General features: G+C 41.5%; 1 protein-coding gene across 1 annotated transcript in view; it reads right to left on the bottom strand.

Moving 5' to 3' along the window:
* Positions 1–23701, bottom strand: part of LOC126419600 (tachykinin-like peptides receptor 99D) — a 263652-nt gene extending 239951 nt beyond the window's left edge. The window contains exon 1 of the mRNA XM_050086788.1: positions 23378–23701. Coding sequence (XP_049942745.1) covers positions 23378–23701 — 324 coding nt within the window. The remainder of the gene's footprint in view (positions 1–23377) is intronic.
* Between the last annotated feature and the right edge of the window lie 3220 nt (positions 23702–26921).

Raw genomic sequence — 26921 nt, 5'->3', positions numbered from 1 at the left:
ATCACAGCTCATAAAAAGAAAAATATGTCCCCTGCAGACGTAGAGATGTAGGAAAATGGAACAAGCTTTTCGACTTGTCTGGCAGCTTCAGTGACATTAAAATCGAAACATTTTAACATAATCGCGATTTTCTACGAAATAACCCTAATTACCTAGCGGAGTGAGCTCTATTAATTGCAAGGCGTTGGCACACCTGCATCTTTCAGTTTGTCTTTCATCGTCTCTGATCTTGTGCCCAAAATCCGTAAGACTCGCCACCCATAGTACACAATACGTTTACGGCGGAGGAGCGTACATTTAATAACCAAAAATGTTGTTCCGGCGGGATAAAATTTCTGGGGTGCAATTTGTTCCTCAAGGGACACAGTTTTTTTTCTTTGCGGGGCTGGGAGGAGGATTGATCTTTTCCCCGAGGGGAACACTTCTCTCTCAAGCCCACTCCCTGTTACGTGTATGGTGAGGACTGTAAGAACAAATAGCACGGATTTATGTCCTTCTAGAGTGTGGGCTGCATCTACAATAGGAAGTTACCGAGAGTAAGGCGTGCATCTGTAATTGGACGTCTCCCAGAGTGGGGACACAGGCATCCAGAACATTAATGATACATTGTGTCATATTGCACAATATGACAAATGACATGTTGGATAACACGATGGCGTGTCGTGTTATGTGACATCCTGCATCATGTTACCTTACTTGACACGATGCACTATATACATGACCTGTGCAATAATATTAACACGTAAAAAAGCACGAGTATGTCAAGATGTTTAGATTTCAATACATTTAAAGTTGTGAGATAATTCGAAAAGACAGTTGCCTTCTTTTACATGCCTAACACTGCCCAGGACAAATTAGCCTTTTTGTAGTATGATAGGAATATTTTTAATTGTGGTAACATGTGTCTAAATTTTATTGGTTACTGAGGTACAGCTGGTTACAGAGGTACTTTTTCATTTTACTTGTCAGTACTCCGCTTGCTATGGGTTTTGATGGTTGTGCTATTTATTGTGAAAGACTGGATTTGACTGAAAGAATTTCAGCCACCAATTCTCCATTGCTGGCCAAGTAATAGTAGTAGTAGTAGTAGTAGTAGTAGTAGCAGTAGTAGTTGTAGTTGAGTAGTTATTTATGGCCTGATAATAAATGTCGGGTGAACCGACCGTACTAGGTGCCTAACATAAAAATCTGAAAATTTTGTCAACTGTTCCAGTACAATACTGATACTAGGTTGCTAAAATAGTGATCTGACCACGCTCAAAATCCAGATTCTTACAGAAATGAAGTTGCCCGTTACAGCGTACGATAACGCAAAAGCTAGTACCTAACAAGCGTTTAGTCTATGAATAAATAATGCTACCTAATTCACGTAGTAACCATTAAACAAAAACGAGTACTGTACTCAAAGGGCAATTAGTTCATCACAATATCACACTTCTCTTTCAGTACAATAAAAGTCGAAAGAAACACATTGTGCAAATTACAATAATAGCGACTTGTAATTTATGTTTTCGGTATGAAAATCAATCCAGATTAAATTCTGTTATTTTGATCTGGCAGAAAAAACGTCAAATTCCAACAAAAAAAAACAACAATTCGCGTGTACAATGTTTTAATCGCATCTTCTTCTGGTACAACAGCATCTATAGACGACGTGCTTTCCAGCTCGTTACTTGATTTCTTGCCTTCACCGTTCAAGCCTCTTGCATCCAAGAACATATCCCTCTGGACCGTGATACCGTGTGACGGCTCTTGATTTATGTGTCGCCGAGAATTGTAACAAATATTCCGAAAACAACTGAATATAACGATTGTAAATCACATACAGCCCTTATCTTATAACTCAACAATCATTTACAATCCCTCGTTCCTGTACCCCGTTTTCAGTTAACACTTTACCAGGGAACAAATCTGCAATCCTACGGCGGACATAATAGCACCGTTATACCGTTTATTTATCGACAGTAATTTTCCTATTAAAAATTTAACTTGAAAACAGTCTTGACAGTGTAAAGAATTAAAATAACTTTGGAACATTGTTGTGGAAACAACAGCGATCGAAAAACGCACCTAAAAATTTAAAATAGAAATAGAGGGGATAAATAGCACAAAAAATAACAACCGGTCACAAACACACAGAATACAAGCACACTGAACACACACACACAAGCACATATGGACAACGAACTCTCATAACAACAAACAGCTGGCACACTCCCACCTGCAACAACAAAGCAGCCCATTGAATAGCAACACACTACAAAAAACCAAGGGCTAGATGTACCCTACGGGACAGACAACTCAATACAGAGAAGACCATAGGCAACCAACACAAGCATAAACAGACACAACACAGCTGGTATTTATCAGCTGACATACTGGGACTGCAAATGTATTTATATAGGACAGACAAGCAGAAACTTTAATCCCGAGAAATGAAACACGGAAGAGCATTAAAAAGTAAGATCTATTATTTTACATTTGCTGTACACCTTATGGATGTGACACACAGTCCCACAAATGTCAACTGAGACTTTAAAATTCTTAAACGCAGCAACAGCTCTCTACAAAAATTAATAACAGAATACTATTTCCAACCACAAAAAGGCGTTGTTGGAGGAAAACAAATAATAAATGCATACACACTTTTTTCACAACGGAACTCTTTTCTCTGCTCTTGAAGAGCAACAAGACAACACCAGTCCATAAACATGCCCAACGCACCCTCTTCAGAAAGACACACACACAAACACACACACACCACCCACACAAAATTACAGATACACGTCACAAAGTTTCGGAACCGCCACAAAGGAAATATGCAACTGTTCAACTGTCTGCCATCTTGTTTCTGTATTTTGCAAACAGTGACAATGAAATGAGGAAACCAGAAAAAGTCAGCGAAATGTATTTCAAACAGATATGCACACACCATCTTCCACAAAGAATTAGTTAATACTAGGTAAAACCATAACAGTCCCAGTCTCAAGATTTCGAAGTAAATTACTGTTCTACATTGAGTTCTATTTGGTTGCTGATGATGCTGTGAAAGAAACCAATTACGATAAAAAATATAAAAATCAATGAAAACCACTGTAAGTGGTAACAAAGTATATATAAATAACTCTCTCGACTAAAGACTCAAATTTGTGTTTGTAGAAGTGGTAAAGAGCGTTTTTACTGTTCTATGAAACGATCATAAAAAGTATGCAGATGACGCTGAAACATCGACGAAACATGTCTGGGAAATAAAAGTTAAAAATTGAGTTTTGTTCATGGTAGATCCTCTCCAAAATCAAATCTAAAAAATTTGAAAGAAGTGTAGTCTTGACCGCATGAAACATGTATTTTAATTTTAGAATGTGACCGGTATAGATCTGTATGAGATTATCTTCATAACAGTTACTCCATCAGGACTGGCGGTGACACAGAGACGCAGCAGCTCTGTGAAGACGTGAAGATCAACTGATGTTGTTTCCGTGGGCTATGTTTCCAAAAAGTGTAATCTTTCTTTTGAAGCTGAAGCTGCGTTTGAGTTTACACAGTTGTATTGTTCATGTATAATTATAATTTGTTGGGCGACTCCATTGTATCCTTAAAGCACCCAACACATGTTATCAAACGCTGAGTATGCCGATATGGTATTTGTGTACTGGTTTGTAATGGAAACGCCGCTGCTGCTCCCAGAGAAAACTGTTGACTGTTTCGCAAGAGCAGAGCACCGAATTCGAGTTTTTCGGTCTTTCAATTAAATTGGACGAGACGTTGCATTCCCCAGCTGAACGTGCAAATCAACACAGTGCTGATGGGGTAGGAACGATTCTGGCGATAGAACGTAGTCCTTCATCAAGCACATGCAGAATTTCTACACGTATTTGTCTTCTTCATAAATATGCACATTCTCTACTCTTATCATTTACAGCGGACTCTGTACCTTCCAGAAGGAAACAGAGATAGACGATTAGAGTTCTACCATTGGGTAATTTTAAATCCCCGAGCATTCCCATTAATACTGTATACATTCGAAGCAACTTTCACCTACCAAGCCATTAGTAACAGTCGCAACTCACATCAGTGGTCCGACAGAGACCAACGTAGTGTTGATGGAGAGATATATTCAAGAAGAGGCCTCCCTGTAAATGTGTTGTATTGTATACTAAACAATCAAGTTGAGGGCCTGTTGCGTTAACGCATCGTCTTTCAGCGCTCCATTACCTAGACTTCCTTGAACACGAACTTCAGCATCTTTGTAAGAGCTACAATCATTTGTGTGTTCTTCTGGCATAATTAGGTCCCTGCCAATTCCATTCCTCAGGTTACGTGTGTGAGGTGTCCCTTATTTTGAGGGATATTTAATTTTCCAAATTTTACGTTTTCTGAAACTTGGGAGATAGCCGAAGTCAAATCGCTGTGTTAAGCAGAGACGCAGAACAAGCTGGCAGTGAGCAGAAAGCCGGTATCGGTGGAGGCACAGGTAGCAACCGGTTAAAAAAATGGCGATATGGTGAATTACGAGAGCGGAGATGGGTACGCGAGACTTTAGACCGCATCTTAGTGATCAGTAAAGATGCAAGGGAACAACTATTTTACTGGCGTGAAAGGCCTGTCTTGCTATACTTTATTAAATATTAATAATGACAGTCATCTTTTGGCACAACTGGTACTATCAAAAGTTTAGGGGTCCTTCACCAAATTAGCGACAGTATGTAGTACATTAGTTATTTCAATAAGCAAATGGACACTGTAAAATTTCAGAATATGTACGAAGACTTACAAAGTGTTACGAAATATGCCAGGCGTATTGGCGGCATTCCAAGATCGCCAGTATGCAACAGGACGTACTCTGATCTTGTTCATATGTGAGAGTCGGCGATAGAATGTACTCAGATACTGTTAAGATATTCAGCTCTCACAACTTAGTAACTTCGTGGCAGGATTTGTTTAGTAACACGAAACTGTTACTATTTTATGCCGTTGAGAAATAAACACACTGTAATGGCAATTCACGATTCATTTCATTGAAACCAGCTACCGGTACCAGTAATTACAGGTGCACAGTGAATTTACAGATGGACTATTTCGTCTAAGAATGTGTGTTCTAAAGAGAAGATTTAATTTGGAGTCAATTCATCGTAATGAAAAGTAGCATGCGACATGACTGAAATTTGTATTTTGCGGGTAGCAACATTGGATTAACGTTGTAAGAGCCGCGGAATGCGAACAGTGTGTCGCGAAACCGAAGACGTCCGTAATAGAGAAAGGTCAATCGGCGTCCTTGGATTGCGAACATTTCGCTTTCACAGGTGAAACCAAATGAATAGTTATGAAGAAGAGCTCGCGGGAAAGAAGAAAGAGGACAGTGGCAGCAGACATGACGATGGCAGCCTCGTACCGAGATGAACCAACACAGCACCCTGGGAGGGTGCGAGAACCACGCTATCGTCGTGGCAGAGACGGGGTGAAACGAAGGTGCACACGCAGTGGTCCGGATTTCAATGAACAGGCGCAGAGTCGTCACATTCTCCAAGCACTTAGGTCGAGTGGAGAGAGAGGAAACATTCATAAAGTAAGCAAAGTTTACCGCAGTTGTATAAGGATGCGAAGAATGTTTGTAACATAGGACGATATGGTAGTTAAAAGTGGTAGAACAAGCCAAGAAATGAGAATAAATTAGTAAGTAAATAATGCAGAAATGAACAATGATCAAGAAGCGACAAAATCAGAGGAATACATTGGTTACTTATATGAACTGGCTAAATGTAAAGGAGATCACTTGTGTAAAATAACTTAACGGTAAATGAGACGCAGATAATGGCTCAAGTGGCTGTGGGCAGACAGAAAAAAGTACTGGAGGCCAGTACTCAGGAGATTACCGATGAGATGTAGCTAAAAGAAATGAAACTATGGGTACAACATGAAATATTCCAGAAGCACGTACTCGAGGTGTTAGTAAGAAGACGCTATTAGGGTTGAAATAGGGAATATTTTCAAGGAAAATCATTGCAAGACCTTATGAAATTTATGAGCGATGAATTTCTTAAAGTGAAGGAAATCAATGAAAATGATAGCTTATCTAACTAAGCAAATATTTATAGATGAGTTTATTAAAAGCAAAACAACGAATGAGGCAACTGACAAATTTGTTAGGAGGACTAGTAGTAAACCAAACAGTACCAACAAGACAACAGAAAAATTCTTTGGGGAATGTATAAAAAAATTTATGAAATAAGAAAAACCATTCAGGATAGCAACACACAAACATATGATGCAATAGATGCTTATATTAAGAATGTTAACAAAGATTCTAAAAAAGCAGATGAAGATTTCGAGGAACTGTGAAAGAACGGAAGAAATTGACCCATGAATTGTCATGTAGGATAATAGCTGACGAGACAACAATAGTATAATACAGTAAATATATTTTGGATTTCACAGTCACAGTCTGAACGCTTGATGCTAGTTTTGGAAAAGAGAAGGAAAAGCACAATGCAGCATTCTACGAATTGAATGATAAAATAGGTGAAAATGAGTGTTAATTATCTAACAGAATTGAATCAGTTCAAGGTTTTGCCACTAATTTTACAAATGAGGCGTCTGATAAAGTAGCCGGCATTCAGAAAAAGGGTGTGTGATTATACTGCCACAGGCACTGACGTCTTTGCAGAGAAAAAGTGGAGAAGGAATTAGATTTAAAAATTAAAAAAAATTGATGACTGTAAGAAAGAATAACGGAATACAGACAGCCTTCATCTGATTAGAAATTAATGACATATGGTGTTCCTCAAGAATGTACCTTGGGTCTGTTTCTTTTTCTTATGCACATTAATGAACTCTCGTCTGTTACATGCGCAGTTGCTAAGTTTGTTTTGTTTGCAGATGATACAAGCACTGTAGAAAGTAGCAAGATGATTACAGATTTATAAGTAGCTACTAATCAAATTTTCTCAGACATTAATAAACGGTTTAATGCTAAATTCCTCTCTTTAAACATTGAAAAGATCCACTATAAGCAAGAGATTTCCTTACTGCATGTGTATAACATATGAAGATATGCAGATAGAAGTGGTTGTCAGTACTAAACTTCTAGTATTACAATGTGATGATAAATTCAGTTGGGAAGGGAATCCCACATAATTAGTAAAGCGCCTACACAAGTCTGTATTTACAGCGAAAGAGATGTCAGATATAGCAGATATGAATATAAAAACTTGCATATTTTGCTTAATTTCATTCTATTATATCAAATGGGATCATTTTCTGGGGTAATTCATTAAACTAAGCAAAAGTTTTTATTGATTAGCAAGAATCATTTGTGGTGTAAATTCAAGAACATCATGTAGAAACCCATTCAAGAAACACTATATTCTAAGCACTGCTTCTCGGTATATTTATTCCTTAATGTAATTTGTTGCAAGGAATATATCTCTAGCTCAATTTATAGTTTCAATACTAGGAATAAGAACAATCTCCATAAAGACTTAAAATCACTTATCTTGGTCGAAAAAGGGGTCCAATATAGAGGAAGACACGTTTTCAATAAACTGGTAGCAACCATAAAAAACTTAATTTCAAATAAAGCAAGGTTTAAACACTGTTTCAAAGACTTTTTTATTGGCAACTCCTTCTACTCTATACAATGAGTATTAGAAAAGCTTACGTAAAATGTTTGATAGATTTCAGTTTTGACAGCACTTTGTCACAATAGTCGAAATTAGGTATTTTGTGTATGATAAATTTGTTAACAGTGCATAACACTTACTGACTGTGTATTAATTCTGTAAATATTAACAGTTCCAGTTTATTACCTAATTTGACAGTCTCCTGACAAATGATCGGGGTAGTAGGTATAGTATTCAAATGTTTTATGTTTTTTATGCAATTTTTTCTGACATGTTCCACAACCACGAGAATCTTCTCGTTTCCTGGTCTATGGAACGAAAACAGAATGTAATCTAATTTGAGAGCTATTCGTCTGAGAGGAGCTTTTCACGTAGTGTGTACCATAGTTACAATGATTATTTTCAATGATATTATGAAAAGAATCTACACTTCGATAGCCCACTAAGTGAAGAAAGCCTCATTGCGGTGGTACTGGTTAAACTATACATAAGAGTAAAATGAAAATTGATAGCAATCCTTTAGGAGAAAACAGAGGATATATTAAAACCTCTGTGTCAATCAGATGCAATATCCAAAGAAGAGTTCACCAATATCGTTGAGGAGGTGTGAACTGGAGATCTAGAGAAAATACAAACAATGGTAATCTTAACCGGAATCAGAGTGCATTCAGGGAGAGAGAGAGAGAGAGAGAGAGAGAGAGAGACATAACAATTGGTTTCACATACGAAGATGAGGAGGGTGGAATCGATGAGGTTCGAATTCCCGTGGTAACAGACGATATGAGGATCATGAGGAAAGAAATGATGAGAACAGAAAGAATAGTGATTTTTTTGGAGGGGGGGGGGGGGGGGTGTTACTGAGAGGGAAAACTAGAGAGGAGTTCATGCTGGGTCCCAAAGAAACTCAAAGAGTAGATGGATCGGTAGCAGTAAAATGGTTGATAAAAGAGGACTGGGGAGACTTGAGACAAGCCCTTTTAGAATAAGATGAGTGTAAAGTTAATGAGTAATGTCAACCAATCGTAGATGCTGAGATCAGTGGAAATGAGGCAGTTGAGGTCGTTGACACAGGTGATGAGGTATGTGTCATTACAGAGGGACTTAACATACTAATTGTGAACGGAAATGAGTGAGTGGTATTACCTCTGGAGGAAGTTATGCTTGCAGCAATTGATGGCAAAGAGAGTAAATCGGGAAAGAATCAAGTGTTACTAGAAGTGAGAATTCAGTTGATAATGTTGGAGGTTAGGGCTGTGGTACTACCAGTTCTTCATATTGGCGTCATAATACTAATTAGTCTGTTGGAGACCATGCAGCTCTTATAGATTTCGAAAATATCAATATAAATATAGAAGTAAACAGTACGAAAAGTAGATTTGGCAATAGTGTTAGTCCTTTAAAAAAAACAGGTGGGAGATGATACATGAATGTTTCCCATGGGAAATATGTATAAGAGCGAAGGAGTAAGGAAAGCAGTTTGAAGTAGAAGTGACCGATGATGAGGCAGAGGATAAAGTAGGTTACATTACCTCAGCGGAAAAAGATAATAAAAAGATATGGAAAATTGGCTTATAAAGTATCAAACGGTGTTTTCCAGCAGACCGGGATTCATGAGAGGTCAGTCTTAAGAGTTTAAAGTTAAACCGCAACAGCCGACTAAGCTGAGACGCCACGTGATATTGTATCCATGAAGGAATGCTATAGAGAAAGAAATTTAAAGAAATGGTTCAAATGGCTCTCAGCACTATGGGACTTAACATCTATGGTCATCAGTCCCCTAGAAGTTAGAAATACTTAAACCTAACTAACCCAAATACACCACACACATCCATGCCGGAGTCAGGATTCGAACCTGAGAACGTTGCGATCACGCGGTTCCAGACTGAAGCGCCTAGAACCGCACGCCCACAACGGCCGGCGAAATTTAAAGATCGCAGTATTACGTGTTATACAAGGTGGTCAGAAACAGTGTGAAAAGACTGTAAGGTTGCTGCATCGAAGTTGTGCTAAGAAATAACTGTTAAGATAAAAATCGATACGTAGTGCAGTTTCCGAGTTATTTAGCATTGAGGTTGGCCAATACGTTGTGCCGTTTCTGAGTTATTCAGCATTGAAGTTGGCTAATTGGGCCGTTGCACTCACACATTCAACCACCTGCACTTGCAGAAAAGCTGTAATTAACTGATATTTGTGGGTCAGGGCGTTAACACCTGTGCAAATGCTCATTAGCAGTTAAAATACGCCTTTTTTATAAGTGTAAATTTTAATACATGTAGTCAAAAGCTGTTTGTTCGGTTTGAACATCCAAACGGAGAACAAGTTTGGTGATTCTGTCGCTGGCAGGCTGCTTGAATTTGCACCTGCGACGGCTAGATGGCATAACTTCAGTGTTAAATAACTCTGAATCGGCGGGATGAATGGAATGTTTTTGGTAACAATCATTTCTCATCACAAGCTTCTCTGCAACACCCTTACAATCCTTTTCAGACTGTTTGAAACCGCCTTGTAGAGATGTCGAGGAGTTAGTAGTGCAACCCTTTTGTGTATGCGACGAAAAAGGATGGGTTGGTGAGGGTGACATTAGGCGCGTTCAAAATAAAATAACTGAACAACACAACGACAAGCTGGGAATACTGGAAGAACTTCCACAGAAACCTGAGTGTACTAGCAAACTGTCCATCCTGATTTGACGGCTGGCTGCTCGCTCATTCAGTTCTCACAAAAGTGCTGACAACCCACTGCTTTCGTGTAGCCCTCCAGCAATAGCTCCCAGTTCAAGGTAATGCTGGATTTCGTACCAGCGGCCGAGTTATTAGGTAAGAATACTGTTTAAGTGGACTACACCGTTATTTATGTCAATGATTGGTAAGAGCAATACATGAAGTTTTGGATGGCGTTAAGCGAAAGTGATGCAATACTTTTCAGAAGAGTAGACCGCCATTTGACTGTGAAGTATTGTATTTATCTCTTGTACTTTTCAGTTATATCGTTTACGCCATTGTCTGATGCAATGTTAAAAGTTTCTGGACCATTGTTAAGATATATATATTAAGGGAGTCCAAAGAAGTCCTGCAAGTGTAAGGGGGTGTAGACGGCAAATAACGTCTCACTGTTTAGAGCAATAAAAAAAGTACCATCTAGTCGTAAAGGTTCGCTAAAAGTGTGACGATATGTTGAAAGATGCTATCATGCGTTCTGATTGGATGATAATCAAACCGCACAAAGTGAGAGCAGAAAAATTAATTTTGTGTACATTAACTAACGAAAGACTATGTTACTGATGATTACCACCAAAGAACTCTGTTTAGAGAAAATGTTTTCAAATATTGTACTTCCTGCTTCGGAAACTAAATTTAAAATATGTCCTTTCCTGCGTTACTATGTATCAATTGTTTAACCATGTTTAAAGAGATGATGATGGGTATAGACATTTCGAGAGCATTCGAAACGGAATTCTAATATTAAATGGAAATTCATAAACTGAGATTCAGTAAGGTTTTGATACTTACGCAGAGTTCAGTTATTTTTGGTATCTCTCTAACCAGATCATTTAAAGGAAAAGACAAAAGACTTTTGTTTAGAATGGCTTATGAATACATCTTACATCCGATATGAAAGCTGGAATCAAAGATTAAGTTTACTGCATGGGAAAGGAGGAGCAAAGCACACAATGTACAGGATTATCCTATGATCTACAGCATCGTCGCTTTATTGTTTCCAAATTTGGAATTATGTTTGGAAAACCGGAATTTTTAAAAGAAAACACCGAACGTGGTGTATGATGTGTCCTTTGTTTTAAGGGGTGCATATTTACCCAAAACCTATCTTTATTGGAAGCCGGCAGCCTGCAGGAACACGCTTCCCACGGAGGCAGGACCATCATGAGAGTGGACAGGGGAACGAGAGCCTTGAGAGAGGATGTTACCTGACAGTAAAGAGGTAGGGAAGCCAATAGCGTTCTGGCGCAAAATGCTGATTCTACTTTATTAAACAGTAAATGTTAATGTATGACTGGGGCCTCCCGTCGGCTAGACCGTTCGCCGGGTGCAAGTCTTTCGATTTGACGCCACTTCGGCGACTTATGCGTCAATGGGGATGAAATGGTGATTGACAGGACAACACAACACCCAGTCCCTGAGCGAAGAAAATCTCCGACAGCTGGGAATCGAATCCGAGCCCTTAGGATTGACATTCTGTCGCGCTGACCACTCAGCTACCGGGGGCGAACTATTAAACAGTAATGATTAAAGTCACTTTTTGACACAACTAGTACTAGGAGGAAGATCATCAGGGATTCACTGCAATAAGTACGCTATGCAGTAAACTAGTAAAATCATCAAACAAATGAATACTGTTAACTTACCGAACATTCAAGTAGGGCTACGGAGTGTCATGATGAAAGCACGAGATTATGCCAACGCTTGAAGCTCACAAGTCACTGATAGAACGTACTCTGAGTTGGCACATACTTCGAGTCGGCGACAGAATGTGTTCAAAAAATGGTTCAAATTGTTCTGAGCACTATGGGACTTAACAGCTGAGGTCATCAGTTCCCTAGAACCTAGAACTACTTAAACCTAACTAACCTAAGGACGTCACACACATCCATGCCCCAGGCAGGATTCGAACCTGCGACCGTAGCGGTCGCGCGGTTCCAGACTGTAGCGCCTACAACCGCTCGGCCACCTCGGCCGGCAGAATGTGTTCAGATAATGTTCAGATATGATATTTGGCTTAACCTTGCTCTCGGAACATACTAACTTTGAGGAAGTAATCGTTTCAAAATTGTAAGCTGTTACTACACTCCTGGAAATTGAAATAGGAACACCGTGAATTCATTGTCCCAGGAAGGGGAAACTTTATTGACACATTCCTGGGGTCAGATACATCACATGATCACACTGACAGAACCACATGCACATAGACACAGGCAACAGAGCATGCACAATGTCGGCACTAGTACAGTGTATATCCACCTTTCGCAGCAATGCAGGCTGCTATTCTCCCATGGAGACGATCGTAGAGATGCTGGATGTAGTCCTGTGGAACGGCTTGCCATGCCATTTCCACCTGGCGCCTCAGTTGGACCAGCGTTCGTGCTGGACGTGCAGACCGCGTGAGACGACGCTTCATCCAGTCCCAAACATGCTCAATGGGGGACAGATCCGGAGATCTTGCTGGCCAGGGTAGTTGACTTACACCTTCTAGAGCACGTTGGGTGGCACGGGACACATGCGGACGTGCATTGTCCTGTTGGAACAGCAAGTTCCTTTGCCGGTCTAGGAATGGTAGAACGATGGGTTCGATGACGGTTTGGATGTACCGTGCACTATTCAGTGTCCCCTCGACGATCACCAGTGGTGTACGGCCAGTGTAGGAGATCGCTCCCCACACCATGATGCCGGGTGTTGGCCCTGTGTGCCTCGGTCGTATGCAGTCCTGATTGTGGCGCTCACCTGCACGGCGCCAAACACGCATGCGACCATCATTGGCACCAAGGCAGAAGCGACTCTCATCGCTGAAGACGACACGTCTCCATTCGTCCCTCCATTCACGCCTGTCGCGACACCACTGGAGGCGGGCTGCACGATGTTGGGGCGTGAGCGGAATACGGCCTAACGGTGTGCGGGACCGTAGCCCAGCTTCATGGAGACGGTTGCAAATGGTCCTCGCCGATACCCCAGGAGCAACAGTGTCCCTAATTTGCTGGGAAGTGGCGGTGCGGTCCCCTACGGCACTGCGTAGGATCCTACGGCCTTGGCGTGCATCCGTGCGTCGCTGCGGTCCGGTCCCAGGTCGACGGGCACGTGCACCTTCCGCCGACCACTGGCGACAACATCGATGTACTGTGGAGACCTCACGCCCCACGTGTTGAGCAATTCGGCGATACGTCCACCCGCCCTCCCGCATGCCCACTATACGCCCTCGCTCAAAGTCCGTCAACTGCACATACGGTTCACGTCCACGCTGTCGCGGCATGCTACCAGTGTTAAAGACTGCGATGGAGCTCCGTATGCCACGGCAAACTGGCTGACACTGACGGCGGCGGTGCACAAATGCTGCGCAGCTAGCGCCATTCGACGGCCAACACCGCGGTTCCTGGTGTGTCCGCTGTGCCGTGCGCGTGAGCATTGCTTGTACAGCCCTCTCGCAGTGTCCGGAGCAAGTATGGTGGGTCTGACACACCGGTGTCAATGTGTTCTTTTTTCCATTTCCAGGAGTGTATTTTATGGTGCTTACAAATAAACGAGTCGTAATGACACCCCAGGAACTCTTTCGTTGAAATTAGCTACCCACACCACTGATTAGAATTTCAGGTTGCCTGCTGTCATCTTCAGAAGAATGCAATGCGCTACAAGATCTGCTTTTGGAGACATCATATAGGAGAGCTTCACACAATACAGGAAGGAGGAAACCCTACGCGCCAATTCACTGATGTAATCAGAGAAAGGATGATCTTAACTTGTAGACTCTCTGTGGACAAGCCTTTACTAGTATATTAGAAAACTACACAACAATCTACGGAATAGTGACTGAACTGAGAAATTTGTATAGAGGTTGAAATACGCAAGGGGATTCTGCCTACGCAATCTAAATTTATTGTTTCCCGGAAGGTGAATCGGGAGAAATGGTCACGTATCTTAGCCAGCAAGGTAACAGAATATTACCTCTTTAGCACTTAACTGTGAGGATCCTTCAAATGTAAAGTCTACAAACCAAAATACAGAGAACGTACGAACCAATGGTTTGTGTTATAAATGGTGATACCCTCTTTAAAGAACGCCAAAACGACGTCAGATGAAATACGGGTGGTGTAGTCAAGAAAATTCAACGGTGTATTCAAGTCGGAGGCAGAATTCATCAACATCAACCATTAACTCTATCGTTTCCCTGTGCTTACCATATTTTGTGGGTATATTTTGTGTTAAATTCCACGGCCGTTCCTCAGTGAGAAAAATGGCACACGTTACATGAAAAGTTTCTTTTTTAATAAATCTACCTCCTAAAACACCCGGTATCCCAAATGTTCTGTGGTATGACATAAATGAACCAGAGCTCTTCATGTTATCCGTTTCCTCACGATTTTACAGCACTTATTGCTATAATTGCTTTTTCACCGCTACAAAGATGAAATAAATTTGTTTAATCGGACTCAGTGAGATTTATGAAAACTCTTTGGCAGTGGAAACTACTTAATATTCACTGCGCTGTAAAACTATGTAGATGATGGGACAGAGTTGAATTTTTAGTAAGCTCGACGTTGTACGTGAACCTGACCGAGCCTAACTATTGATGCCTTAAGCGTGTGTGATTGTCGAACTTCCTTTCGAAATCTTTAAATGCTCTTACTCATCCTCTGAAAATAAAGAGAACATACGACAATTGCTATAGGATACAAGGGTGATGAAAACGTCTGGTATCCTCAGTATTAAAAATGCCTCTTTATTATATCGTGGATGAGCGGAGGTATGGCCAAGCCTGCTTCCTATCAGCAGAATGGGATTCTCCCCTTGAAACGGGAAGAAATAATAGTAATGGACATCATGTGAGTTTACGTCGCAGAGCAATCTATTGCATTAAACAAAGGTAAATTGAAAACGAATGTATATGGGGAATAATGAAAACGAAGTGGAGCCCTGTAAGCAGAAACTTGTACCTTTATTTCAAAAGTACTGTTCAGAACTTTTGGGACACTTGTCACAATGCAGCACAGGGCAGAGAGTGCTGCCTCATAAAATTTTGTGGGTGTGTAGGGAATGAATTAGAAAATTACTGCCTGACGTCCTCATCAGAGGTAAATCGTCTGCTTCTTTTGGCCCACAAAAAATGGCATAATCGAAGGTCGGTTGGATGGTTGATTTGGGGGAGGGGAGAAAACAGCCTGGTCATTGGTTGCATCGGATTAGGAAACGAGAGGATGGAAGTTTCTTTCTAAGGAACCATCCCGGTGTTTGGCTGAAGCGATTTATGGAAATGACGGAAAACCTAAATCAGGATGACCAGACTCTTGTTTGAACCATCGTCCTGCCGAATGTGAGTCTAGTGTGCAAAACACTGCGTTTGGTAAAATCGCACGGCATAAGATCCGGACTGGGTAACTGAGGAACTCTCATTAGAATGTCTGCAACTGCTCCTTGCTTTCATTTTCTGTATGGGCCCTCATGCTATCGCGTAGCGGATTGCCATTGGGGATGATCTGCCCTGGTCGGTTTGATCTGATCACTTTGCGGAGCGTGGTTAGTGTTTGTGAGTATCGCTGTGCATTCACTGTTGTCCATTGCTGCTGCAAGTCGATAAGAAGACAACCATTTTAGGTAATTCCCACAGTTGTACGGACAGCCTTGGATTTTTGTGTGGCCGCTTCACTGGAGACTTTGGCGTTTGCACTTGCATTCGAAGCGGTGACACCAGTCTCGCCTCCAGCGGCAGTCAGTGACAGGAACTTATTTCCTTCCTTGCAAGCCTCGCAGATATTTCAGGTAGAGTCCCAATCGACATGCTGCGTATAGTGTTTGTACAACGTGAGGCTCCGCTGGGGGCATACTTTTGCTAATATCTCTCTGGTCTAATTAATGGCGTGAACACTTCCCATGCTCAGTTCGACCTCTCTGGTAATAGCTGCTGCAGTAAGGAGCCACTCTTCAATAATGAGAGCATCCATCTGTTGGACAATGGCATCGGTAAATCGGTGTAACCTTCAAGTCCGCGCATCATAGAGCTACGACAAGGGTCCTTCCCTGAATCTCTTGAGCTACACCTTCACCGTTGTGATGGACATGCCCTGCTATCCATACACTTGTGACATTATTCCATGAATTTCCTTTCCCTCACCCCTTTCGCTATCAGCAAACGCACTACCTGATTACTGTGAGATGACAAAAGTGGGCCGACCGTTGTGGTCGAGCGGTTCTAGGCGCTTTAGTCCGGAACAGCGATGCTGCTACGGTCGCGCGTTCGAATCCTACCTCGGGCTGTCCTTTGTTAGGTTTAAGTAGTTCTAAGCCTAGGTGACTGATGACTTCAGATGTTAAGTCCCATTTTTGAACAAAAGTGGAAAATCTCCTAATACCGTTTCGGACCAGATCTGGCTGGGCGCAGTGCAGCAACTCGATGTGGCATCAACTCAACAAGTCGCTGGAAGCCCTCTGCATAAATATTGAGCTATGCTCCTTCTACAGCCGTCGACAGTTGCGAAAGGATTACCGGTGTAGGATTTTGCTCACGAACTGACCAGTCGATTATGTTCTATAAATGTTCGAAGGGACTCATGTCGGGCGATTTGGCAGGCCAAATTCATCGAGTTGTCCAGAATGTTCTGAAATAATGCACTGTCATCCTTGAAAATTCCATCGTTGTACGGGAACATGAAGTCAATGAAGTAGTCGAACATATCCACTACCGATCATGATCAGTTCAGCTGGCGGACCGTGTCCAGTACTTATAAACACAGCCCACACCGTTATGGAGCACCACCAGCTTTCACAATGCTTTGTTTACAGCCTGAGTCCATGGCTCTGAGTGCCACGTTCGAACCGTACCATCTGCTCTTACCACCTGAAATCGGGACTCACGAGATCAAGCCACGGTTTCCCAGACGTATAAGGTTCTACCGATATGACTATGAGCATAAGCGAGGCGCTGCAGGCGATGTCGTGCTGCTAAAAAAAGGCACTCGTGTCGGTCGTCTGCTGCCAAAGCCCATAAGCGCCAAATTTCGGCACATTGTCCTACAGGATACGGTAGTCGTTCATCCCAAATTGATTTGTGGGTTTATTTCACTTTGTGTTGCTTCTCTGTTTCCACTGACAACCCTATGCAAACGCCGCTACTCATGACTTTAAATGAAGGCCGTCGGCCAGTGCATAGTCCGTGGTAAGCGGTATCGCAAGAAATGTGGAATTCACGGCACACTCTCGACAGTGTGGATGGCGGAATACTGAACTTACTACTATTTCCGAAATGGAGTGTCCCATGCTCCTAGCTCCTACCACCATTCTGTTTTCTACGTCCGTTAATTCGCGTCGTGCGGCTACAGTCACGTTTGGAATGAATAAAATTAGTACAAATGACAGCTGCGTCAGTGCACTGAAATTTTATGCTCGTTCATTGTGTACACGATACTGCCGCCATCTACGTATATGCATTTCTCTATAAAATGATTTTGGTCTCCTCAGTGAATGCTTTCCTTGTGAAGCTTCCATTTCCGTTTCTTCAGCGTAAATCAGTCTAATCTAAAAGCCGTAAATTCAACTAAATACCTAGGTATTACAATCACGAAAAACTTAAATTGGAAGGAATTGGAACGTTGTGGGGAACGCTAAACAAAGGCTGCATTTTATTGGCAAGACACTTAGAAAATGTAACAGATCTGCTAAGGAACCTGCCTACACTACGCTTGTCCGTCCTCTTTTAGAATACTGCTGAGCGGTCTGGGATCCTTACCAGATAGGACTGGCGGAGTACGTCGAAAAAGTTCAAGGAAGGGGAGCTCGTTTTGTATTATCGCGAAATATGGGAGAGAGCGTCACAGAAATGATACAGGATTTGGGCTGGACATCATTAAAAGAAAGGGGTTTTTCGTTGCGACGGGATCTTCTCACGAAATTCCAGTCACCAACTTTCTCCTCCGAATGCGAAACTATTTTGTTGACACCGACCTACATAGAGAGAAAAGATTACCACGATAAAACAAGGGAAATCAGAGCTCTTACGGAAAGATATAGGTGTTCGTTTTTTCCGCGCGCTATGTGAGATTGGAATAATAGAGAATTGTGAAGGTGGTTCGATTAACCCTCTACCAGGCACTTAAATGTGATTTGCAGAGGATCCATGTAGAAGTAGACGTAGATGAAGGACTGCAGCGACGTGAAAGCGCGCCCTCGCTACCTGTGTCATTTCGTGGATGTACGCCCGTTTCTCTTCAGCGGCGAGTTTGTGGATTACGCACCCTTCTAGGGACTACACCTTCTTCGGCAGGCAATTAAATTACGATGTTATCAAGTACTTTTATTCTACAGCCTACAAATGGTTTCTTTTTGAATGCAGCTTACAGCTTTTAGAAACGGTTATAAGTATTCAATGCCCAGCGATGGATCGATATAAGATAAAAATGAATGTAAAAGAAACAGAAATTTCGAAGGTTTCACAAGCGCAGTGTACTGGTAATCGGCGCATGGGCGATGCTGCATAGATGGAAAATGCCGTGTCATAAATGAAAATGGCGGAACCCATACAGAAGCCATTCTGTGTCTTGGAATTTAACGATTAAAGTTGTTTCTTCACAGTGTCAGAAAGAAGAATAAAGCACCTCCAAATGTCAGGAGCATTCGGTGTTGCCATCTGTTTTCTAGAGAAAATAGATATTTGTGCAAAGGAAAAAATGCCGCCCTGTGATGTTCATCAGTATGAAATCATGAACTTCACCTTTTGTTAGAACATAGTCCACGAAAGTCGACGTATGAAGGCAGAAGGAAGATACATATGTCACAAACAACAGTTAGACATGTTCTCGAAACGAAGGAGATATTGAAAATCCAATTTTATAGAAAATCAAACAAGATAACTATATCAAACGTACAAATTACGCTACAGCAGTGCCTGCAATGGTAGATCGAACTTCCTGTGCACTTTAAAAAATTTTGTGAAACAAATGCCCCCTTCGCCCTCTATCTACCTCGTCAGGTATAACTCTTCGATATGTTGAATTATATAGTCGAAATCGAATATTCTGAGATGGCTTAAGACACTGGAATTAATGATATTCAGTAAATTTTGCTTATTTTTTGACAGACTGTTGACTTTGGTGATTGGTCCTGTGATAGTATGTTTTGGCCCTCACAATTTGTTTCCTCTTTCTGTTGTGTAATACATGCTGTTTATGACTTCTGTTGATGAATTTAGGTCATATTTCTAATTTTAATTCAAATTTAGTAGGGATTTGTCTGACTGTGATTTGATCATTTCTCTTGTGAATAAATAACTCCGTTCTGGTTGAACGACACAGTTCAGTTGGCCTGAATTTTTTCTTTTGTTGGGACATTTAATACTGTAAGTCATAGGTATCTATTTCCTTGATTTATGATCTAGGTAACACATACTTGTTGAAATTTTTTGTGAAGATGGCTATGGATACCTCACATCAAATACAAGCTAAGAGTAAGATGGATAATAAATAACCACCTACATGAACTCCAGTTAAAGATATTTAGAGATATTTATGTCTGTGCCTGAGGTGATTGTTCGCATCAAGCTTATAGGTTCACATATGGAGGAAGTTTGTCTGATACGAAGTACAGATTAAAGTAATGACTGGACAATGTTAAGGGATTTAATTTGCAGTAGAGCTTCTGTTAGGGCAAAACATTCAGAGTTGATAGTACAGTTGATCTGTGGTAATAGAAGAATCTTTTCAGTTTACATTTCTATCACTACTGTTTACAATTGTGGTCAAGTAAATGCACAGATTGTGATTCTGAGTGAAAGTTGGTTGCATAGACTAAAGAGATCCGTAAATAAATCATAGAAGACTAGTTTTAAGAATACGTCGGGAGATCTGAAGAAACAACTAGAACAGGAGGAGGTTAATTTTAGGAAAAAGTCAGGAGAACTGGAAGAGTAACATGAGACTACTTTCGGAGATCTGATGGAGCAATCAAAGGCCTGTGTTTGTTAAATAAAGGAACAGACTAACAAGTTAAAAAATAGATTCGCTATTGTTCTGAAAGAGCCTGTAACAAAGACTTTCTCCACCGCCAGTTTAGCAGAAGATATTTTAATGAAACATATGTTACATTGAAATATTCTTGTCTTTTTGTATAATTATGCATGCATAGACACTAATGTAAAGAAAGTGTAACATAAATACATGTATGTCTTTTTCTCTGTGGTTTCGATATAATGTAGAGTCGTTAGGTCTGAGTGCAGAAATTTAATCCTTGCAAATTTTATTAAAAGTGACAAATGAAGAGGAGCAGTTGATGCAGGGATGTTGAAATTTAAAGATTGACAGGAGGAAATTTAGTAGAGAAGAGCAGTAGTTTGCAGAAGGTAGCCAACTTCCTTTGTAGCTATATTCGGAAGATATAACGTGATGAAGAGAATTATAATACCGAGGCAGTCGAAATAGTTTGATTGTTCAGAGACGTGCGGAATGAAGAAGTTGTCATAACGGCATTTTAGCAAAGAATCACTAAATATGTGGAAAGACACCGATTTGCAACTATCAGCGATGAAGAGAAGAAAGAGACAGTCAAACTCAAGGAAGAAGATGTAACAAAACAACAGGCACTGAAGACTGCAGGAGAGCAATACTTGGAAGAATTTTGAAAGAAGAGGGTGACAGCTAGTTTTCGCCTCAAGGACGTGATTACTAGGCATATCAGCCCAGACTGTGTAGCGAAGGTAAAATGAGACTGAACTACAGCGGCGGTGCGGGCTTAGTTGTAAGGAGCAATTATTTGTTGGTTTTCGTGATGGATGAGGTGGACTGTAAGCAGATTAATTATTGTCAAATTATTTACTGTGTGGATAAAAGTATGCATTTAAGTTGACAGTGAAATGTTAATAAACAGGTACAACATTATTCAAGTAAATCTTTATGTGACTGTCAATATTATATGTAAAATCTATAGGCTTGTCCAGTAAATCTTATTTCCGTGCTACGTCCATAACATTTAATGAAGTTTCCGTAGCAAAGTGGCGCTAACGGGAAACAGTGGGAACTGATAGCACTGATTAGTTAATTTGAGAGATAGTCTGTCAGTTTCCGGACGTCTACCTACTACATTGAAGACATCTGACACAATATGGATACAGACTGTCATATGCTGCTGCAGTTACATCTGAGGTGAGGAGGAGCGGAATCACATTGGTACTTATTTTGGAGGCAGCCATCATTTTTGACAAAACAGTGAATGCTAGAACATAACTAAAAACTATACGCAGCAGACTTCATTTACAGACAGATAAAATTAAATGACATGGAGATTAGCGAGAGTTATTTCAGGACAACAGTTATATATCCATCTATATTGTACTTGCATTCAAATGTTTTGCTCCCCTTTTTAACACGAGTAGTAGAAACATGCTTACTTCACTGCGAAGGGCTAAATGGGTTTCATTCGCGGCTTTATCTCCCCTGACAAACGTTGTAACTGAAACTAATTTGCAGAGATACGTCTGTTCAAATAATTTCACGTCATGATTCACTAACGTAGACTGAACTTGACATACATGATTACGTGTGTTGTAACAGTGATCTTACGATAAACGTTTGATATTACCATTTGTTTCTGATGTTCACTTTTACCTATGGACTACTTGACAGATTTAATAACTCTTGACATTTTAAAAGGTATTAATGAAACGCAGGAAAATCCACTTTTCTTACGTTGATGCACAACCATATGGTGAACACAGAGACGCGGACACTTTGTCATTTTATGTTTTTACCTGTTGTACATAAGTGTAACTGGTGTATGAGTGGAATTATGCCAACTGTCATATGTGAGAGCAGAAGTGAAAGCTACGTGTAGAGTCATGAAAGGCAACTGTTTAGTGCTAATTTAATAGAGGAAACAGCAGCTGGTTTACAGGTAAAACTTAGGTTGTTGATTATTGACGATGACAGTTATCAGTCCATCAGTCACGCCTTCATACTTGTATCAATGAAAGAGAGATATTCAAGCGTACTTCAGGTGTGTTCCAATGTTATTTAATCAGTGATTTAGGCATGAATTCAAATTTATATTCTGGAGTCCACACTATACAGACGAGGCGGGACTTGAAGGGCGAATATGAAACGAAGTTCACTACAATCAGTGAACGACTTAGTGTAACAGAAGGCGACAAAAATAACCTAGGGGAGAAAGTTATAGATTGAAGTCAGTCGTTACTAGAAGAGTTAAATGTTAGAAATAAAGAAAACCACAAGGAAGATATCTTAAATAAAATAAATGGAGTTTTGACAGTAGAAAATTTAAGGCAGTTAGTAGAAGAAGTAGCAGACCACGGGATAGCTATCCAGAAATTGGAATAAGGAGTGGAGCCTTGCAGAGAGAGGGTAGATGACTTAAAAACTGCTATGGCTCAGTTATATATAAATAATTCATATATTTCTGACAACACAGCACCCACACGGCTTGGAGAGTGAAAACAGGCCTGGTTCTTGCTGAAGTTTCAAGAATGTATGTTGCCGGTTCCAGTTAAGTGTGACAGTGGTTAGGGTGGTGGTGTCTGAATTCTTTTGAGAGTTGGATAAAGGGTGGCAGTAGTCTTAGAATACTTCTGGGAGTTGCTGGTAGTCAGGTGCGTCTTTTGCTGGGCTCGCCAGAAAACAGAAAATTTCTGAACAAGTTCAGACAATTAAACTTTTGGTCGAGTTGTTAAGATACAGAAGAAGACTGCTTTGTGCGGACAAGGACAAAATGATGTAGACAATAGGTCGCTTGATAAAAAAAAATAAAGGCTGTGTGTGTGTGTGTGTGTGTGAGAGAGAGAGAGAGAGAGAGAGAGAGCGTGTGTGTGTTTGTGTGTACATATGTATGGGTGAGGTAGGAGGAAAAGGGAAGGATTTGCATGGGGAGGTGGAATTTCTGAATGCAGGTGACACTGGCGATAGAAATGTATGCCATTGGCCGAGACCAACTGGACGCCGCAAATGGGCTTTATCCATCTGCTGTGGTGCAGTGCAGTGAAAGTGGCTGCCTAATTGGCCGTGCAGCATGGAGGAAAGACTGGGCGATATATCCTTGGGGTACCTGGAAGGGGATCGCGAAGAGACCGATGACGATGTCGGCCAGGGCGAGGTTGGCGATGAAGCAGTTGGTGACGTTCTGCATGCGGCGCGACGTGGCCACGATCCAGATGACGAGCGCGTTGCCCAGCACGGCCACCACCGAGATGGAGCCGTAGCACACGGACAGCAGCACGATGACGCCGGCGGGCACCTCGAACAGGGACGACGCGCCCGCCGCCGAGCCGTTGGCCAGCGCGCGCGCCCACACCTCGTCGTAGTCCCACGTCGCGTTCTCCAGGAACAGCTGCGCCGGCGGCGGCGGCGGCGGAGGCGGCGACTCCGCCATCTGCACACCAAACACCACCCCACCTGTGTTACCTCGCTGACGGGAAACCGTCCGCATTTTGCAGGGTGGCCGCGTCCTCGGACACCTGAGGTGTCACCTCACATACACTGACGGTAAAATAATTCGCAATGCCAAGAACGAGTTGTAAGACACAAACAAAAGCTGGTAGAAGTGTTTAAACATCTGAAAGATGATGTCTACTCAAAATTCGTTCAAGTCGCATAGGAGTGGAGCTAGCAGCGCCACTGTGGGAATGCTAATGAGGCTTGCTTTAAGTACACTAGCGTTAGTTCCCTTTGAGATATGACGTGGTGATTTGAAAGTTAATCAAGAATGTCTTTAATTAGATAAAACCGCCGTTATCAACACTTAACTGACTTTGAACGGGATCGTGTGGTAGGGCTACGAGAAGCTTGATGTTTCTTGTGTATTATTGCAGAAAATCTTGGCAGGAATTTGCCCACTGTACGTGACCGATGGCAAAGGTGATCACCAAAATCTACGGTCGCAAGATGGCCAGGCATGACACTTACCCACAGCCACGGCCATTTGTCACTTCGGTAGAGTCAAATAAGAGTTTATTTGATGTCAGGGTCGAGGTGTGTTCTCTGATGAAAACTGATTCTGCCTCGGTTCCAGGGATAGCCGTCCTTTGGTTAGTCGTGAACGCCATTTCGGGAGGGTGGGGGGGGGGTGTTTTCCAACACGATAACTCTCGCGCATATTCCGTTATTTAACTCAACATGTTCAACAGAGTGTCGACATGTCGACATGTTGTCTTGGCATGCACGATCACCAGATCTGCCTGCAGTTGAGCACATATGGGTCACCATCGGACGACGTCCGCGACTAGTGGTCTTGCGGTAGCGTCCCGGGTTCAATTCCCGGCGGGATCAGGGATTTTTTCTGCCTCAAGATGACTGGGTGTTGTGTGTCTTTTATCATCATTTCATCCTCATTCACTCGCTAGTCGCCGTAATGTCGTTAAAGAACTTGTGGAGCGGCGGCCGAACCGCCCCGCGAGGGGTCTCCCGGCCACCAATGTCATACGCTCATTCACCATCGCACGACAATTCTAGCGTCATCCACAATCAGCATTAAACTTTCCTGAATTGACCTACCAAGTACAAGAGGTATGAAACTACATCCCAAAAATTAACATGTGGCAACTGTAAAACACAGTATATGCATGTTTGCATGCTTGCGTTAAGCATGCTGTCGGTTACACTTGTTATTATTACACCAGCATTTCACATTTCCAGTGGATTTTCTCTCTCTTACATTAACCTGGCTTCTTGCAATGTTAATTACTTAAATACGTTACGTAGAATGTATCCCCAAAATTTCATTACCCTACATTAATGATTTTTTTGGAACTGCGACCTTTTTCCGTCAGTGTATTTTATTAGGGAGGCCAGAATGTAATGTCGTAGTTTTGAATTAAATTCCAACAGATAAACTGTTAACAACTGTTTTAGTCAATGATGTCATCACCCTAGTTATCAACAAACGTTTGCCAGCTACCGTGCAAATTTTCAGTGGTAGTTCGACAAAAAGCAATCGGTTTTTAGGAAAAATATCTACGGTCTTGCATTATTGTGATGCAAAATAACGCCTTTCTGTTGACAACCACGGGGAATTTGTCAGTTTAATTACATGCATCATATTATTAAATTGTTCACAGTAAAATACTGTATTCACAGTTTCTCCATATTTCAGCATTTCAAAATCAACGACCTCGCGAATGCACAACGCAACACACCTGATTTAGTTCGTGGCTATCCACTCGGAGACAACCATTACCTTTTGTGTTCTGGATCATGACACAGAACGATTTTACGTCTCGATACCGTAAGCGATCAAACCACTGACCTGGATTCTGCCGGTGAAGCATCTGATGGATATGCAGCTATATTTGTGTTTACCAGTCTGCCGCGAAAGCTCTTGCATGGTCAACCAAGGTTTGTTGAGAGTGTTTGACAGATCCTCGACTGTCTGCCACGGATTTGCATCCACTCCCGTCCGTAACAAGTCATTGTTTGTTTAAAGTTGTCTGTTTTTGTGATCGATATGAGTCGAAAAAAGCAATAATACACGAATCGAAATTGGGAAACCATTTAGCGAACGTCTAACCACGCAAAGATTTTCGGTACCAACTGTTGCGTCACTACCGTTACGAAACAGAAAAAAACGTACGCTACCGGCTATATAACTCTCCAAAACAACATTTAAGTTTTAAGCATTTCCGAATAAACGAGTTACTCTTAACTTAAACTGTCTTTGGCACGACACTGAAGTGAACAGTGTCACGACAAGTGACAATCGAATATCTACATGCGCAGGAACGACATTGCTTTCAGGTTCCCCTAATAATAATACACACATAATTAAATTTTAATATGTAACCAAATAACTGATTTTTTTAAAAAAATACAGGATGACACAAGGAAACGGAATCTTCTGAATCACCCAATAAAAACAGAAAAAAATTAGACAACAAAAAAATTATTGACAGAAATCCAACCATTACAATTGTTCTTTTAAGAGACAGTAATCCAAATTTACAATGTCTGAAAATTACGTCCCGTTCACGATATCCACCTATAAGTACCTACCAATCTGCTCTTGAGTTAACTCACTGAGTGCTGTAAGATCTCAGCTTGGCTACCACGAATCTTGTCTTGAATTCTTTGTTTCATTTCATCCATTCTTTTTGGCAGTGTGGTGTAGACTCCATTCATAACGTAACCCTACAAGAGAAAATGACAGACAGCCAAATCTGGTGATCTTGGGGGACACGGAATGTCATCGAACTTTGAGATGACACAGTCACCGATCAGTTCTCTCACAGCTGCCATTGGTTGACTTGCAGTGTATGATGTCACACCAGCCTTCTGAAATCAGGTTTCTTGAATTTCTGGAATACTGTTCAGTGCAGGTGAAACAGAAGATTGCAACATCTCAACATACCGATCCGAATCGTCAGTCACTGTGATCCGCTCTTCATTTTCGGGAAAGTAAGGTCCAGTGGCACTATGTGACAAAACTGCACACCATACCGTCACCTCGCTGACGTGAAAAGGGCGTTCATGAACTTCATTAGAATTGTTGTCTACCTGGTAACGGTAGTTGTGCTTATCCACACAACCGTGAGAGGAATATGGGAAGCGTCTGAAATCCACATCCTGACCAGATATCCGTTGTTCTCGTTAATGTTTGT

The sequence above is a fragment of the Schistocerca serialis genome, chromosome 9, assembly GCF_023864345.2.
Source record: "Schistocerca serialis cubense isolate TAMUIC-IGC-003099 chromosome 9, iqSchSeri2.2, whole genome shotgun sequence".
Lineage (NCBI taxonomy): Eukaryota > Metazoa > Arthropoda > Insecta > Orthoptera > Acrididae > Schistocerca > Schistocerca serialis.
Note: the sequence above shows the minus strand (reverse complement) of the source record. Positions and strands in the feature narration are given on the sequence as shown.